Source organism: Heptranchias perlo, chromosome 27, assembly GCF_035084215.1.
Source record: "Heptranchias perlo isolate sHepPer1 chromosome 27, sHepPer1.hap1, whole genome shotgun sequence".
NCBI classification, from domain to species: domain Eukaryota; kingdom Metazoa; phylum Chordata; class Chondrichthyes; order Hexanchiformes; family Hexanchidae; genus Heptranchias; species Heptranchias perlo.
The window spans coordinates 15,566,536-15,586,009 of NC_090351.1; the positions used below are offsets into that span (position 1 = coordinate 15,566,536).

Consider the following 19,474-nt stretch of genomic DNA (forward strand, 5'->3'; position numbering starts at 1 on the left):
GGTCTACCCCAGCAGAGTATGGGAATACAGTCATGGCCATGGCTGAGAGACCTGCATCAGCAGGGATGGCTGCAGACATCGGGGCCATCTGATTGCTGTCTAAAGATAACAGCCTGAACGTCACCAGCGCCAAACCCTGTCCCTGACTGGAAAAGGAACTTGTGTTGGGTCCTCTGGTCTTTCTGTCTACCTCTCTCTGATGCTCCAATTGGAGAAGGGCTGCACGCAGGGCCTAATGCTCACTTTGATTGCCTGTCAAAATGAGTGACCTTTTGCATTGGGGAGATGAGGAAAATGGAGTGGGAGGACCTTTTGTCTGTGCCTGTTGTAAGCTCAGGTATTCCACCCCCTCCCCATGAAGTCCTGTAGATCCCAAGACAACTCAAATGGTACAAAGGTCTGGAAGCATGGGTCTTCACACCTTTCTGCTCTACTTTGCACATGGAAACTGAGCCTTCTCCAGGCGTGTTGGCGGGGAAAAGGAGCCCTTCATGCACTAAAGGTTGCTTGCACCATTTATAGGATGATAACTAAACTCCTGATCTTTTTCTTCTTATCATACAGGATAAAGATAATAAAACTAGGCTTGTGTATGTTGCACCAACAATCCCTAGCAGAAGACTGCACAGCACATCTGATATCGAAGAAAAGGAAAATAGGTAAGTTCTATTTGAACTAAAGTAACTTGACATTTTAGTTGCTACTCTTGCTTTTAGCAACTGAAGAACTGTTCCACGCTAATAAAGTAGGGCAGAGCCTTGCTTTGTTTCACCAAGTATATATTAGAATCCTAAAATTAGAATGTTTTTTAAAGCAATGTTTTCACTTTGCCCAAGGTAACTCACTTTGCTCATGGTTGAAAGTATAATTTAAACTATATACAACTTTTTGTGATAGTTAGTAATGGACTATATTGGTTGAACATTCTTAATAGTCACATTTTCTGTTACTTTGGTAATAATTTACAACTTTGTCAATGAATGAGAAAAGGATGAAAAATCTAATTTAAAAACCTAGCAGCATTTTCTGTCTTGCTCAGCTCTTTTACATAATACTAGACACAGGCTACAATTAATTTGCCCAGGTTTATGCGCCTGATGTTATAATGTAGCACATACTATGTAACTTAAGACAAATCATTTTCTTGTGTTTAAAGGGAATCTGCAGCTAGTCTGGTACGAAGTGGTTCTTATACAAGGCGACAGTGGAGGGATGACTTAAAGGATACAAATCATGTGGGAAATGAAGGCGGCATGCCTGTAAATGCATCAACTACTAACACAATGCCTTCCTATCAGCGAAGGTGAGCAAGAACAGAATTCTTTTATGCAGATTATGTAGAGCAAAATGCCATTTGTATGAAGCTATTTTGTCAAAAGTATGCATAAAAAATTCACTAACAGTTTTGTACCAAGTCTTAGATAATTTTACTTTCTTAATTTGTATTTTACATGGTTAAGATTTGTTCACAAACTTATTGTATGAAAATGGCTGAGATTGACTAAACCACCATCGACTGGTCATTTTTCTGGGCTGCTCTGTAAATTGATAAATTTTATGATCTAATAGTCAACAAAGGTAGCTGAAAAAAGTTTGTTTTAACTAGGTTTTAGTCTCAAATTACATATTAGGCAAAACCAATTTTTAAGAAAAAAAAAGTACCAGTTAAGTTCCTGTAGAGATGCAGTTAACTGATGCACATTCTTAAAGAGTACTGTGAGGTCGTGCTGAATTTGGCTTCAGGCAATGGCACTGCTTTGTTGTCATGCTCCTTGACCTTCTTGGAGAGCCGATGAGTTGTCGTAGTGACTTTGGCTCGCTTGTCCTTTCAGTGAGGGATGGTGCCAACATAGAGAGATCTAAAGTAGGCAAAAAAACAGGACAAAAAGAACTGAATTCAAAGTTAACTGGTTGAATGATACATAATGCTGCTATCTTTACCAACTGAAACAATCCAGGTTTACAGGTGAATATACAAGAGATTACACATTAGAGATGTGGTTACCAAATGCAGTTTTCAGACCACTGCTGTCATGTAATTCTGTTTAGAAGTCCGTTCTTTCAGCCAAGATTAGCATGGTTATCATAGAAGTTTAAATAGCGTGGGGTAGAGCCCATAATGAGATGTATTGTACATGATTTGTGGAAGAAACCTTTGGAAGGGGGTCGAGAAAATAGATGTCCCTACCAGTAGTAGCTGCTTTTTAACCAAATGTGAACTCCTGGTCTTATTCCATGCTTATTTATTTTTATTACCTTTTTTTTCTCAACAATTTTCTCCCCTATTCTCCTGAAGGCATTGACTTCTTGCTGTAAAACTAGACACTTCCATTCCCTTGCCCATGTCTGAACCTTAATAATCAGAGTTGATGGACTGCTGAATCCTGTACTCACCCAATGTCTGCGCGTAGCAATCGCGAGTGGGGATCTTAAAGAATTGTCTCACTACAACTGTCCCAGCTGAGATCAACTAACTCAACACAGATCTGGGATTGAACCTGGGATCTTCTGATCTGAACGACTCAAATATTTACTAAATAAAATTGCTGAACCATAGGGGAAGCTTTAATTATGTACTAATATTACATAACAAACCCACTTACGCTATTGATTTTGTGGTGAAGTGAAATCTTTACTATAAACTCAAATAATACATTCTAGGGTGAAATCTGTCTGAAGTTTCACTTCTACACTTCAGAGGCATTATTTTGCAACATTTCCTGGTAGCAGTCCAGATTCTCTAACCCCATTTTCTGACTTGTTAAATTTTGGAGAAAGGAGATGCCCTGTCTGGTGGTAACTTTTTTTTAACCAAATTTTCTTACTGAAGCCTATCTGTTAAGCATTTTCTTTCTTCTGTATTAAATAGTAAGATGTTGGAAAATTAATTCCATGCTGACAAACCTGAAAGTGCTACATAGCCTGGTAGTTGCAACAGAAGAGTGTTTGACTCTTGACAGGAGGCCCAAGTTCTTGACTGATCACCTCAGCTTTGTCTTTCTCCAAAGGACAAGTTTCACCAATCTCGACTTGGTCAACTATGGAGCAATGGGGAAAGCTAGCGAGCATACTCTCTATCTTTCCCTATTAGTGTATAAATGACCCAAACATGTCTTCTGGCTTGTCAACCAGAGAACGAGGTTGGCTTCTGTGGAGATGTTGTGACTGTCATGTCCTCCTTGCTAAAGAGAAAAATAGATGTAAGGAGAAAACTTTGGGGGGGGAAAGGAGTCACGTTGCAAACCTATAATTAATTGAATGGTGTAGCATAGTTGTCTTCCGTTATCCATTCTTATATAAGTATCAATTGTTACCAGTGCCTCATTTGGTAGAAGAAAAGATGACTTGAACAGTTCCTCCATTTCAGTCATTCCCATCACCACCTCAGTCACCTCAGCTGCTACTATAGCAACAGTTACCTCAGCTGCTGGCCAGCAACCCAGCGGAACTACCATCATCTCTCCCTCCTTCTCTTCCTCTTCCATCTTAAATAGTGTTGCTCCCACAGCAGCCAACCACCAGGGCAGGTAAGATTAATGTGAAAGGTACGCTTTCTCGTGTTTTTTGGTATCTTCATACCCTGATTTTAATATTTGAAGACTCGTACAGATACAGAAGAAAATGGCCAATAGAATTTGTTTTGCTGTATAGCATCTTAAAAACCCATTGGCATATTTTCCTTGTTTAAAGAGTTATCTTAGTATCTCCATGTAGTGCATTTATTCTATTAAATCTGCAGGCTTTGTTATCGCTAGGATTTTATAGTTAACAATAGAGCTTGAAAGGGACTTGCATGCACCTGGGCTTGATCAGACTTCGAGATTTTGACAACTAATTTTAATTTAACCTTAACCTTGAGGACAACAGAAGTCTTCCTGTGCTAGTTTTACAGATCACTCTCATACTTTTGGTTTTTCCCTGCGGAAGCTGTTCACAGTTTATACTGCTGTAAAATGATTGCCGTTAAAATTGGTAATATAGATTTTTTTTTGTAATACACACTAATTTTTGCATTTGTTCAGGCCATGATGATTTCTGAGTCACAGAAAATATTTCTTTGTACATTTGCTTGAAATGCTGATCCCTTCTGCACCACTTAGTGGCTGTTGGAAGGATTGTCTTTGAGCTCCAGTACCAGGAGCTTTGCAGATAGATAGGCATGTATTGCTTGCATAACATAAAATCTGGTATATTAATAGATATTATTTAGTTAGGTTAATCTTTTTGTTTGCATATAGATACAAAAGCAAGAATTTAGATATTATAGCCAGGAGGATAGTTGCATGTTTACTACTAAAAATTGTGGGCAACTGCTTGAAATCTTGCTTTGCAAAATGGGGAATTTGCCTGTAGACCTTATTCCCAACTCATTTCTACATTCTGTTTTTAGTTCTTTACTATTTGACTTGAGACCATCTTTATTTCTAGCCTTTACTACCTTGTCACCAATGAGGATCCATATTTGTTGCTACATGATCTTCCTTTACTCTAGCCACTTGTTGTCTCATTCCATTTCTGCCACAGAGACATGTGTTCATGTGGGATTATTGAGAGATCAGTGAGGTGCACAATTAAAGAACTGTTTGCCCCTGTCTTCCTGTAAAAGTCACTCTCCTTACTTATAAAGCACATCTGATTGTAGGCAGCACATTGCAGTGTGTGGAATGTGGTTTCGTACTCATTATTCTTTACATAGAGTGTTCTTGATCTGCCATTCTGCTGTGAAGAGGTGTGGAGCAGTAATTATGTGTTTCCTCATAGGGGAAAATAGAAAAATAAGAGGGAGAGCCATCTTTTTAGTAAAAAAAAAACTCCAGACTGCCTCACCCCCAAAACTCTTAGAACTATACTCAAGAAATTCCTGTGTATTTTGCTTCACTCTCAGACCTAGATATTTTACTATTACAGGATTGGTATGAGGAACTTGATCTGTATTTCATTAGCCTCATTGGACCATTTTTGTTTGATTATCATATTTGTATGTTTAAATCCTGGCACTGGGAGTCTGCCATTCACTGACTTCCAGCTCTGAGCAGCATCAGCTGTTGATTAGTTTAGGAGCTGGACTACTCCAGAGTGGTAGTTCTCATCAGTTTTTCCTGTGCAGTGCACAGTTATTTCATTTGCAGTATTCCTACCTGATCCAGTCCATCTGCGTTAGCTGAGTCTGGTTAGCCAGGTGATATTCCGGCATGATCTGTATAAGTTGCTTCAGACTTGGTGCTTTATTTAATTGTGAATATTCCACATTGCCATTCTGGTTATCAATTTGGTTGTCAGAAAGGACATATCTGAATGCCATTTTCCATAAATGGGCTATTGCTGGTGCTCTTCATAAAACTCAGGATAAGGTTCCCAGACCTTCCAGAAAGCAATAGTCAGTTTTCAGGCCATTGGAAGAAATGGACAATTTTATTTTTCTGGAGAAAGCAAGTAACAATGAATTGAGAAGTCAAAAAGGAAGTGTCTGCAAGAATTAGCAAGTGTGCTGTTACTTTTTGACTGCAACCTAAGATCCGGAACCTACAAAACATCAAAATGAACTCTTAAGTTCAATGCTTATGTGTTCAGTATTATCTGCCCTTCCGTATGGCAATGAGACCCTGCAGTTCATGAAGCAAGATGAAAAGGGTTATATAATTTTTATACTCCTTGTTTAGAAATAAAGAAGGTAAGTTGGCAGGGTCAGAAAAGTAACATCACAGTGCTGCACCAGATGGGAAGGGAGTTAGTCAGTAACATCAGAGAAAAAAGGCATTGAGATCTGGGGTACATCATGCACAAGTTACTTACAAGTCAGCTACTGGATTGGATACCAACAGGGCACAGAAGAAGGGGAGGACAGTGCCGTACTTGGAGATGGAAGCTTGAGAAAGATGTAAAGCTGGTGGATACCACCAGGAATGAGTTTGGTGGGGATTGTACATGTCTGCTATGAGTGGCTTGTCTTGTATATCGCTTAACACGTGGGCATCCAAGTCTAAATAAGTGAGTCCTGGGGAACTTGATTTTTTTTTGGTATTTGGGGATGTTTATGAAGTTTTTCAATTTTATTTTTTAATGCTGTACAAAAATGAATGAGGTAATTTGTTCATATTAGACATTCATTATGTTAAGGAGGGAGAAAAAGTAGTGTCCAATTTTATTAATTCACCCCACATTTAAAGCTTGCAAGGTTTGATGCTGAATACTTGTTAATTGATCCAAGCTAACTTGAAATATCTACTTAAATAACTAAAACTCTTGTACATAGTTCATTATACATTAACTCAGTAAGGTGGCACATTGAATGTGGAGTAGGAAAATTAAAATAAGTGTCATGCTTTTCTCATTGGCTCAAAAACCAACTAAACCGTGCTGATTTTGCGGAAATAATAATTAGTTAAGATCCCACATCAAAGCATCCACTTGAAAGGCTGCAATTTCAACCAATTACATGGCCACGCTTATTTTTTTTTAAAAGTAATTCCAGGTGCAATTTTTATTTTGACCCAGCTGAATATATAGTTGCATAAATAAAATTTAAAACAAACTCACAATAATTTCCTTAAAATCGCTGTCATAGTTGCCTATGTGATATTCTACATTCCTAAAGTACCGTTCGTTTTTAGGGATCTACCACTGTCTCAGGACCCTGGAACTTAACTTTTTCTTTTCTCCTTCTATGCAGCTTCATTTCTTCACCTGGGCATTGTAAACCATTTCTTTGCCTTATAGCTGGCCCAACTGCCTGGGGCCCTATTCTTCAAAAATACATAATATTTTACAGTGTATATTTTTGAGCATTCATTTTTCTCATTATTGTTTGGGTGCTTTCTTTTAACAGTAATGTTTTGTATTTTTCCCCTTCCCCATTTCAAATTGGCTATGTTGCTGTTCTTTTTGAAAATGTATATGGCTGGAGAGGGAGAGATGGGAGAATTTGAGACCTAGCAGAGGAACACGAAATAACGGGTGCAGAAAACTGAAACCAACAATGTTGCATGTAGCATTATGCACACATTTCAAGACCAGGTGAGACCTCCTGTGAGTAATGCCAGGGGAGATCTTCTAGTATATACTAACTTTTTAGTTGCACCTAACTAGAACAAACTTTTTTTTTAAAGTATCCTTCAAGTATTTTTAACCAGATACAGTTTGTTTTGTCAGTCCATGGCTTGGCCACAGTTCCTATCAGCAGGACTTCCACATAATCCAGAAGCATTGATGTTTTGCTGTCTGTCTTTGTGAAGTTAAAAGGGATTTGGGAGTCCTCTCTTGCACATATCTTGGTATCGTCCGCAAACTTGCGGATCATTCTCCCAATACCTACATCTAGATCATTAACGACAATAGTAAATAACAAACGTCCTCACACTGATCCCTGTGGGACGCCACTGGTAACTGGTTTCCAAGCAGATCCAAATCAATTAACAACCACTTTCTGCTTATGTGCATTCAGCCATTTCTCAATCCACCATAGCAGATTACTTCTAATTCCATATGATTCTATCTTGTAGAGAAGTCTCTTATAAAGTACCTTATCAAAAGCTTTCTAAGAGTCCAGGTAGACAATGTCTACCAGGTTACCCTAATCCACTAATGGTGACTTCTTCAAAAAAATTCCATGAAATTGGTAAGGTACGACCTCCTTTTCCAGAGGCCATGTTTGGTGTCCTTAATATGGCCTCTGTCTTAGGTGGACATACATTACATCCCTAATGATTCCATCGAGCACCTACCCTATTACTGACGTCAAGCTAATGGGCCTGTAGTTACCAAGATCTGCCGTATCCCCCTTTTTTTAAAATTGGAACTACATGAACCTCCTTCCAGTCTAAGGGAACGGTCCCTGACTCCAGCGAGCTAATAAAAGTACTCACACAGCACCTATCCCATCTCCTTAAGGAGCCTTGGATGTATATCATCCGGACCAATGGCTCCTCTAAAAGGTCCAGTGTCAGAATTTCTTGCAGTCAACAGCTAATTCTGTGAAAATGCAAGACAATAATTTGAATGTAATCCCTTTCAGTGAATGAGGGATAACAATTCTTGTATATTCTAAACAAAATTACATAGCACAATATCCTTTTGTAATTTGTGTAATGGGGTGCTGTACATTTAAACATAACTACTTCACATTTTTTAAGACTAAATCAATTTACACAAAAGTAACATGTGACACAGAATCCTCTTTTACATTTCATGATCGAAAGAATCTTGAATACATATATGGCTATTCTCCTTCCCCACCCCCACCCCCCCCTCACTAGCACAGAATGGAGATTTGTGCCAATTGTTTACCATAAGTCTGTTAAACAAACTTGACTGCAAACATTTTAAAAGAGAAAGAAGAACAAACTTGCATTCATAAGGCAACTCTGAATATTCCAAACCATGTAATAGCCAATAGATTACTTCTGAAGTGTAGTCACCGTTGCTGTATAGGGATCTACGTTATCCAATTTCTGCACAAGGTCCCACAAACAGCAAATGAATGAATGGCCAGATAGTCTGTTTGGTGGTGTAGGTGGAGGGTAGAATGTTAGCCAGGGCACTGGGAGAAGGCCTTGGGATTTTTTGTAATCACTGAAGCTAGCAGATTGAACTTCACTTTAATCTATCATCTGAAAGGTAGCATCTCCAACATTGCAGCATTTACCTAGTACTGCACTAATTATGTGTTCAAGTCCATATTGAACTTGCAACCTTCTGACTCAGACAAGATGGTGCTTCAGAGCCAAGCTGATCAAGCCAGTCAATATCCACACAGTGGATTCTTGGAGTTAGCAAGACAGTTCAGGGTTGGGGAGGGGAAGAGGGCAGGAGGTGTTGAACGGGAGCAAGCCTTGCTCATCTGAAGGTAGGCTGGGAAAGAAGATCCAAAAGTGACCATAGGTTGATTCATTTGTTTATATCTTAGCTGTTAGTTCAGGAAAGGTGTAGGCAGAAACCTAGGAGCTAGCCATTTGCCTTCACTCTTGAGAAGGAACATTGATGGTAAGGAGACAATTCATCAAGAGGAAGGAAGAAAATAAAATTTAAATCCCCTTGCAGCTGTTGGTTCAGGCAACCTAGAAATTTACATGAACTTCTCTTCAGTTGTATTCATGGAGTGGCTATAAGGAAAATGTGTTCTAAAAGTGACTCTCAATCTCGTCAGATCTGATCGAGTTCAAACTACTTAATTGATACTTTGACTCCATCTCCTCCTGGCCTGAAATGATCCTCCTGCAAATATGGTGTTCACTGGGCTTTTATGTGTAGCATGTTTGTTAATTTAAGCAACATGTTACTATTACAACATGTGTAGCCTGTAGGTAAATTCTTTACTAGCAATAATATTGGCCAGGATTGAAATCTCTGTGTCTTCTATGTTGTTAGAATTACAGTACTTCATTCCAATTTCTGTTTGATTTCCTTTTTTTGGGGTATTTATATAGCTTCTTTTGGGACCTCCCAAAGCATTTTTCAGCCAATGAAGTACTTTTGAAGTGGAGTTACTGTTGTAACGTAGGAAACCCAGCAGCCAATTTGCGCACAGCAAGGTCCCACAAACAGCAATGTGATGATGACCAGATAATGTTTTTTTTTAAGTGATGTTGGTCACACAGAATTACAGGTCCATTCCCAGTGTGCATGCTTCACACGAGCCTCTTCCCTACTTCATCTAGCCCTATCAGCATATCCTTCTATTCCTTTCTCCTTCATGTGTTTATCTAACTTCCCCTTAAATACATCCATGCTAGTCACTTGAACTACTCCTCGTGGTAGCAAGTTCCACATTCTAACCACTCGCTGGGTAAAGAAATTTCTCTTTAATTCCCTATTGGATTTATTAGTGACTACCTTATATTTATGGCCCCTAGTTCTGGTCTCCCCCGCAAGTGGAAACATCTCTACGTCAACCCTATTAAACTCTTTCATAATCTTAAAGACCTCTCCGGTCACCCCTCAGACTACTCTTTTCTAGAGAAAAGAGCCCCAGCCAGCTCAATCTTTCCTGATAGTTATAACCTCTCAGTTCTGGTATCATCCTAGTAAATCTTTTTTGCACCTTCTCCAGTGCCTCTATATCCTTTCTATAATATGGAGACCAGAACTGTTCACAGTACTCGTGTGGTCTAACCAAGGTTCTATATACAAGTTTAACATCTCTCTGCTTTTCAATTCTACCTCTAGAAATGAACCCCAGTGCTTTGTTTTTTTTTCATGACCTTATTAACCTGCGTTGCTACTTTTAGTGATTTGTGTATCTGTACCCCCAGATCCTTCTGCTCCTCTACCTGATTTTAGACTCTAATTATCCAAGCAGTATGTGGCCCTCTTATTCTTCCTACCAAAATGTAATACCTCGTATTTATCTATATTAAAATTCATTTGCCAATTACACACCCATTCTGCAAGTTTATTAATGTCTTCCTGTATTTTGTCGCAGTCCTCCTCTGTATTAACATCATGGTGTTGTCCGCAAATTTTGAAATTGTACTTCCGATTCCCGTGTCCAAATCGTTTATGTAATTGGTGAACCAACTGTGGTCCCAGCACCAATCCTTGTGGAACAGCACTTCCCACCTTTTGCCGGTCTGAGTAACTCCGTTTAACCTCTGTTTTCTGTTTTGTGGCCAGCTTGGTATCCATTTTGCTACTTGTCCCCTGACTCCACGTGCTCTGACCTTAGTCATAAGTCTACTATGTGGTAGCTTATTGAAGGCCTTTTGAAAATCCAGATATATTACATCTACTGCATTACCCTTGTCTACCCTTTCTGTTACTGCTTCAAAGAATTCAATAAGGTTGGTCAAGCATGACCTTCCCTTTCGAAATCTGTGCTGACTATTATTGTATTTGTGGTTTCTAGATGTTTTTCTATGACGTCTTTGAGTAAGGATTCCATTATCTTTACTACCACTGACGTTAAGCTAGTTAGTCTATAGTTTCCTGGACTTGTTCTAGCTCCCTTTTTAAATATAGGAATCACATTAGCTTTCTGCCAGTCCTCTGGCACTATTCCCTTTTCTAATGAATTTTTACATATATGTACTAGTGCCTCTGCTATCTCTTCCCTAACTTCTTTTAATATATATGGATGCAACCCATCCAGACATGGTGTTTTATCCCTTCTAAGTTTGATTAGTTTATCAATTATCTCCCTCTTTTCAATCATAAATGTCTTTATCTTTTTTGATCTCTTCTAATGTCATGCCCATCATGTTAGTCTCTCTCGTAAACGCTAAGGCAAAGTAATTATTTAATATTTTTGCCATTTCGCTGTCATTACCTGTGAGTTTATCGTGTGCATCCCTTATATGGCCCTATCCCTATCCTGATTTTTCTTTTATTTATGTGTCTGTAGGATACTCTACTATTTCTTTTTATATTCCTTGATAATTCAATTTTGTAGTTTCTCTCTGCCTTCCAAATGTTTTTTTAACTGCTTTCCTAACCTTTTTGCATTCATTTTTGTCATCGGCTTTGTTGTATGCCTTTTTCTTTGGTTTCAGTTTTGCCCTTATTTCTTTATTCATCCATGGTGTGTCATTACTGGCTAGTTTGTTCATGCTTTTTAGTGGGATATATTTCTCGTGGACTCTCTTGATCACCGTTTTAAATGTTTCCCACTGCTGTTCTATTTCTTTGCTTGTCAGTAAATTTTTCCAGTTTATTTTCCCTAGTTCAATTCTCATTCCCTTAAAATCAGCATTTTTCCCAAATTATTACTTTGGTCTTTGTCTTATTTATGTTCTTCTCAATCTTTATCTTAAACCTTATTATGTTGTGATCACTACTGCCTAGATCTTTCCCTACACTTATCTATTCTGGTTCATTTCACATTACTAGATCCAGCAGTGCTTCTTCTCTTGGGCTTTTTACATACTGGGTAAGAAAGGAGTCCTGCACACATTGTAAAAACTCTGTTCCCTGTACCCCTTTACCTGCCAGTTTATTTGGGTATAGATAAAATCTCCCATGATTATTATTCTGTGTCCTTTACTCAATTCACGTTTGCTTATGTATTTCCTGCTCCACCTCCTTTCCACTATTAGGTGGTCTGTAATATACTCCTATTAGCGTGATCAATCCCTTCTTACCTTTTTATTTCAATCCATATGGATTCTGTTTCTCTCCTTTTAGTTATGACTTTCTTTTTCTACCGCCATTATGTTATCTCTAATTAGTACAGCTACTCTACCCCCTTCCCTATCCTTTCTGATTGTTATATCCTGCAATATTTAGTTGCCAGTCCTATTCTTTATGTAGCCATGTTTAAGTTATTCCTACAACATCTGGGTCTGTGCTACGGATTATTGCCTCCAGTTCCCCCGTTTTATTTTGAACGTTGTGTACACTGCAGTACAGGCAGTTTAATTCATCCTTAATAATTCCTTTACTTTATTTGTAATAGTCCTTTTATACTCTGTTTTATAACTGTATTTGTTCCTTGACAGTTTATGTTATCTTTATGACCTCTACACTCATGAGGGATAAATATTTGGCCAGGACACCGGAAAACGCCCCTCCTCTTCTTGGAAGTAGTGCCATGGTTTTTTTTTTACCTCCACCTGAGAGGGCAGATGGGGCCTCTGTTTAACACCTCATCTGAAAGACGACACCTCGGGTCAGTGTAGCACTCCTTCAGTACTATTTTGAATTGAATGGAGAGGCTTTAACTACATTGATGTTTACATTGTTAGCTACTTCAGTTAGCTGGGGATTAATAACTTTTTCCTTGAATATGTTTTCAATAGTTTTCAAATCCCTTGTAGATTCCTTCTTCAAGCTTATTCAATGATTGAAATTGCAATATTGTAATACCTTCAATTAAAACTGCAGTGTGATGAGTACATCTGAAATAGCTTTTGGAGTGAATCATCAAACATAGAACATCTGCAAAGGTTGTTTCTTACAAATCACATGAAGAAACTAGGCTATTGAATTAATTTGTGTCTCAGATATGAATGAAAATCTGATCTTTCACTTGTACCTCTAAATTTAAAGGCTACATTCTCCCTAAAAATGCAGAGAGAATATAGGAATCCACTAAGGATGGTTCTTTACTAAGATTGCAATTGAACAAGTAATGTATTGCTGTAAGACTTGTTTTAAACTCATCATTTATTTTCTTGAAATGGTGTGCTTGCAGAAATTAACATTCGGGATCTTAGGTGTATGATGAACTTCACATGTTCAATTGACTGGATTGTGTTATGAGATGACTGCTAAGTGCTTCACCTCAGTTTTTAAAAAACCTACACTGCAGTGGTCTGTGGTAATTGCTGCTGTCCGTAGATGCTGCATAATTATTCGTGAAAAAACTTGAATAATGTGGCCTCATAACTTAAGTGATTAAAGAGCAGAGCATCAAAGGGGTCAGGTTGAAAGTGGGAGATTTTCCATGTTAAATGATTGAGCAAGCTGAGTTCTTTGCATATTAGGAAGATACTTTGTGCTAGGATGCTGTCGGGATTCCTTAGTGTTAAAATTCACGAACAGCTTGTGACTTCAGTGGGACTGCATTAAGGAAAGTATATTCAGGCTCTGCTGTGGATTTTTTTCATTGCTTTTGAAGTGGATTATCTTTAGCTACAGTTGCTTTGTTTAACATGCAGCAGACAGATTCAAGTGGATATTTTCTGTTGGTGTGATGTCATATGTGGTCTTTGAAGTTGTTACTGAAATCATGACCTGCATACTACGCTGATAAAGGCTTGTTGTAAATTGCCACTCATGAATTCATTCTTCCATTGGATACTAACCTTTCCTCATATAGATGTGCAGATGAAAACTGGATGCTAGCAAGACTAGAATGTCATTCAGTTCTGTTACTGACACAAGTGTGCAGTCCGGAATCACCTTACTATAAAAGGCTTTGTTAATGGTCCTAAACTAATCTTATTCAGATAAGGCTAATGTGAACGTGATCAACTGAGAAAGCTTTCTGCAGCATCTGCCAGTAACTGTAGAAAGCAGAATTGGAGGAATGTGCACTTGATATAATTATCCTGGCATGCTGATGTAGTGGAGACTTGAATGCCAAAATATTTTGTTTGTCACAAATCTGAGTCTAAATCAAAGTTTTGATTTGTAGATAATGAGGATTTCAGGGTTAATAAATATGATGTGTGCTTGTTTGACCTTTGCAAAAACAAGTGGATTTAGGTTTGTTTCCCATTGAAAGTATTTTAGGAATATTGAAGTTTGTCATATTCTACACTTGCCTTTCGGTGTTTTAAGCTCTGTCCACAATGGTTTTGGCTCTTTGGCTCATAGATTCCATCATGTCAGATTCCAAAAGGCAAGTAGTATTTGCTCAAATTATTATTTCAATATATTTTAAAGTCCTGAAGGACTCTATTAAGTGAACACAAAGGAAAAGACTTTGCTATCTTCCAGTGAAGTTTTTCACCATATTCATACTTGGCTGCTTAATTGTGAAAATTGTTCATGGTATGCATTTTAAAAGTCTAAATTAGAAAATGTTTCCAGCATAATACCACCACAGCAATATGCAAAGCTACTTGAATCAGTTAATGGAAAAAGCATTGATACGCTGGCGTTAACAGCGAAGGTACTTTAGGTACAATAAGTATGACCGAAGCTGTCAGTGATATCACTTCCTGCAGAGCTGCAGTGTTCATACAGTTACTTCTCGCTCGCAAGTCCCGAGATATCTAGCATAATGCAAAGGTTTGCCTGTCTTCTATTGAGACTATACTTAGTTACTGCAGTCTGCTGTGAAGCAGCATCTTTCCGTAATTCCAAGTTTTTGTCCTGACCTTGAAAGCAAGATGCAGGCCTACGTAAAGAGGTATATTTTATTTTATTTTTTGAATAACAACTGCTGTGTGCTTTATAACCGAAAGGGGACAATTGAGCAAAAAGTCCCTTTCAATTCACAAATTTTATTTTTTAAGATTTTAAAGCTCAAAGTTGTAAAATCACCCTTTAAAAAAAAAAGCACTTTCTAGACATAGAAATGCTTTGTGTGTAAGTAAATCTGTCCTAAGAACAGGAAATATTAACTGGTTCCTGATAATGCAAGCAAAGGCTCTCTTCAGGGAGGAAAAATGAATGATCTTCTATAGTGGTAGATGTGATGTATTCTATAGCCACTGTTTATATGCCTTGCTTTTGCAATGCATTATTCTCAAGTTATTGAAATACGATGTTACATTAGTATTGGAACTAAAATAAGTTGTCATTTTGAAGAGATATGGTTTCTACTTTGCAAATGTATCGTTTGCACTATGTCCAAACATCTAAAATTCTTCAACCTGAGAAGTTACTGCAGCTTGAGTGATAGTGGTGCTTTCATGACTTACGCTGAAGAAATAGATGTTGTCATCAATGCTGACCTCATAGAATCACTTGCTTGTTGCAGTCCGTTTCCAAAAAAAACTTAGCTCTGTGCTGACATATTTCAGGTCCTATCTCACCCCTGTCCGAGATGAGGAAGCAGAATCACAGAGAAAAGCTCGATCGAGGCAGGCCAGACAGACGAGGAGATCAACACAGGTCAGTGGCGTTAGAGAACTTTTTAATGTTTAGTCATTAAAAATTAGAAATGGATTCTGCTCGAATGTTCATTGCCACAAAGCCAGGATTATTTTGGTGCTTTACTCTTGATCCATTACCGCTTGGGAAAATATAGACAAATGTAATCACTCATACCATGTGGTTCGTGATGTAGGTACTTTACAACTTCAATTGGGTTGTTAATATAGTTCTGTCCATTGCTGACAGAAAGGAAGAATTGAAATTCCTTTTGGCCTTTGAGAAAAATAATCATTCTAATTGACTTTTTTTTCCTCCAACCATTGTGCTGTTCTTACTGCTTGAAGAAAAATTTGTTGATGTGGTTACTGATTGGGGGGGGGAAAATTTAAATGCGATTCTTAATTTGTGTGGCACATCTGCAAGTGCAAAAGTAGAAATTTCCTTTTGTAGAGAGAGAGAGAGAGCGCGCGCACACACACACACACACACACACACACACACACACACACACACACACACACACACAAAGGAATAACCAATTTTCCTGCACCCTTTCCTCTCCAAGTATATATCTTTTATATATTTTTTAAAAATGATTTTTGCTCTTTCATAATTAGTTAGATTTAATTGAGGCTCATTTTCATCCATGTTATTCCTTGGTGTTAACTTTTACCACTCCTTTTTAAAAAAAAATAAGCATTTAACTTACTTGACAAATGCTGAATCTGGGGCTTTGAAGATTAAGGATAGATTTGATCTCTGGGCACTTGTCTGTCTGCATAAAGTGTAAACAATTTTACAACACCAAGTTATAGTCCAACAAATTTATTTTAAATTCCACAAGCTTTCGGAGGCTTCCTCCTTCGTCAGGTGAACGGTGTGGAAGGAGGAAGCCTCCGAAAGCTTGTGGAATTTAAAATAAATTTGTTGGACTATAACTTGGTGTTGTAAAATTGTTTACAATTGTCAACCCCAGTTCATCACCGGCATCTCCACATCATGCATAAAGTGTGGCTGCAAACAATGGCACTGATCACGATGGTCAGGAACTCTGTAAATTGAGTTGTAGATTTCAACCTTGTCAATTATGATGACAAAATAGTCAATGTTTAGATCATCGTGGCATGTCTGGTGACAGAGTAAAGCAGTTAGTTTACAGTTTACTTAATTATATGCTTATGCAATTAAAACCTTGAGCTGCAAAAATATAAACTTTTAAGTTTTCTCGAGATTGCAGTTTAATACTTTTGCTAGTTTTCAACATTGTCAAAAAAAGTAACTGTTTTGCAGCTTTTAAAGAATAAGCACCCGTGAAATTATATTCGCATCATAATTAAAAGCATAAATTTGTCAGCTGTCGCAAACTAATTGCCATTATTGCCACTTGGAAAGTCAACTTATTCCTGCATGAAGCTTTCTGAATTGACCAAATATAAATGAATTCATTACCAAAAAAGAACATCTGCAAGTATGGGTAGAAATGCTGAATTATATTGGCAGTTTTTGTGCTCGAAATTTCATTTTATATATTTTTCTTCAACTTGGCTGTGAAATGAATACTTTCAGATATGATTAATTTTGTGCTCTTCAGTAGTTAGGTGGTATTAACGTGGAAACTACTTTTGGTGAATGTAATGTGGAATAAAGGTACTTGAACTTGTTGGTCATTAAGACATCGCAGCTAGTGAAGGTCTTGATTTTGGCATTACAGAAACATGGCTGTGTGAAGGTGGGAAAGAGATGAAGCTGGAAGAGTATAGAATATTGTACAAGAACTTACCTGTTAAGTTGGGAGTGTTGATCATAATGAAAAGGGCAATAGAACAACCAAACGGCCAAGTGAAATAACAAAATGGATAGAAATTAGAAATAGAAATTGGCAACAATAAGGACAACAATCTAATTGCAACTGCTACCACCAGCTCAAGACACAACAGAAAGCTGTTGGGCAGATTAGAAGCTCCAGTAATTTGTAATGTGATGACCCTCTGGGATTTAAATATCCTGGAGATTAAGTGGACAGACCAATGACAACAGAAAAGAGTGGTAGTACAAAATACTTTACACAGGTAATCACCAGAATAATACCAGGGTTTAAATGGGTTAACTTATGAGGACAAGTTGCATAAACTAGGCTTATATTCCCTTGAGTTTATAAGATTGAGGGGTGATCTAATTGAGATGTTTAAAATGATAAGATTTGATAGGGCAAGTACAGAGAAAGTATTTCTTCTGGTAGGGGAATTCGGAACAAGGGAGCACAATCTTAAAATCAGAGTCAGGCCATTTCGGAGTGAAAGCAGAAGCACTTTTTCACACGTTGAGGTATCAGTAATCTGAAATCTCCTCCCCCAAAAGACTATGGGTGCTGGGTCAATTGAGATTATTAGGTAAAGGTATCAGATATATGGATCAAAGGTGGGAAAATGGAGTTGAGGTGCCGATCGGCCATGGTCTAATTGAATGGAGGAACAGTCTCAAGGGACTGAATGGCCTATTCCTGTTCCTATGTTCCCAATCAGTGATTGATTGTGTAGCATGAATTTAAAAAAACTAGGGCAAATGCTACATTAGACTTTGTATTTCATAATCCAACAGAATGTTTGATTATATTCTAATTATGGCCAATTTCAATAACTGTATAGTTTATAATATCTTGGCAACGAGGCAGAAATGAAACTAGAAAACAAGATGATTTCATATTTGAAAGAACTGTTCTAAGAACTGCGGAAAGAAAGTACATCCTCCTGAGAAGGAGAAAAGTCGTTGCAAAGCCAAGATGCCGAATATGGAGATTAAAACAACCTAGAGGTCAACTAGAAAGCTAGCAAATGCTGGTGAACAGCTTCAAAAAAAACACTGACAAAGAGCCCTGAAAATAGACCAATGACCAAGGGCCACTGATGTAAAATAACTGAATAAATTAAATTCTGTTAAGGAATGCCATGATTTTTACCTGCATTTTATGCAATTTGGTCTTTCTTTTTCCTGTCAGAGTTGAAACCCAGCGTCCATGCCGATAACATGTGAAGCAAGAAGCTATTTTGAGAGTGCAGTGGGACATGCAATACAATAGTTGTATTGCATGTAAAATCTGAAGTACACAAATGTTTGCAGTGGCGTATTTAGACATTTTCTTTTCTGGGGCACACACCCCCAGGAAATGCAAGATTGCCAAAAATACACTATGATTCCCATAATGGTCATCTTTTGCACGAGTGAATAAGCGTTCTTTTGCTCAACTGCTCGCACCTCCAGTTTCATTTAAAAACCGAGTGACTCTTCCATAACAGTGCTCATCTTAAAGGATGATACTTCGCTTCATAAAACATGGCATAACAATACATCAATCCTTTAACCCATGCCCTCATTTGAGGGGCTTTGGCACCAAGATATACCTGTGATCGGGCTGACTTGGCCTCTGCAGCCGACCCAACACATAAATTGGTCCTGATCACAAACAAACGGAAGATATTCTTCCATTTTGTGTCGAAGAATTCTGAACCATGAGGGAGAACAGTTTGAACACTCTCCCTCTCAATGTCCCCCTTCATTCTCTCATCTCGGCTGTCTCTCTCTCTGACTTTCTCTCTCTCTTCTCGTCCCCCTCCCCGCCCCCCCCACCTCTCTCTCTTCCCCCCTCCCCCCCCCCCCCACCTCTCTCTCTTCCCCCCCCCCCCCCACCTCTCTCTCTTCCCCCCCCCCCCCACCTCTCTCTCTTCCCCCCCCCCCCCCCACCTCTCTCTCTTCCCCCCCCCCCCCCCCCCACCTCTCTCTCTTCCCCCCCCCCCCCCCACCTCTCTCTCTTCCCCCCCCCCCCCCCACCTCTCTCTCTTCCCCCCCCCCCCCCACCTCTCTCTCTTCCCCCCCCCCCCCACCTCTCTCTCTTCCCCCCCCCACCCCCCACCTCTCTCTCTTCCCCCCCCCCCCACCTCTCTCTCTTCCCCCCCCCCCCACCTCTCTCTCTTCCCCCCCCCCCCCACCTCTCTCTCTTCCA

General features: G+C 38.7%; 1 protein-coding gene across 6 annotated transcripts in view; it reads left to right on the plus strand.

The window, feature by feature from the left end:
- LOC137344427 (protein phosphatase 1 regulatory subunit 12A-like) overlaps positions 1 to 19,474 on the plus strand; it is a 211,413-nt gene that overhangs the window by 113,855 nt on the left and 78,084 nt on the right. For 3 of the 6 annotated variants that reach the window (XM_068007389.1, XM_068007388.1, XM_068007391.1), the window contains exons 11-14: positions 565 to 659; positions 1,157 to 1,303; positions 3,318 to 3,527; positions 15,405 to 15,495. In XM_068007389.1, coding sequence (XP_067863490.1) covers positions 565 to 659; positions 1,157 to 1,303; positions 3,318 to 3,527; positions 15,405 to 15,495 — 543 coding nt within the window. Of the gene's footprint in view, positions 1 to 564; positions 660 to 1,156; positions 1,304 to 3,317; positions 3,528 to 15,404; positions 15,496 to 19,474 lie in introns of those variants that run through there. The other 3 variants (XM_068007392.1, XM_068007390.1, XM_068007393.1) reach the window with 2 other exon arrangements.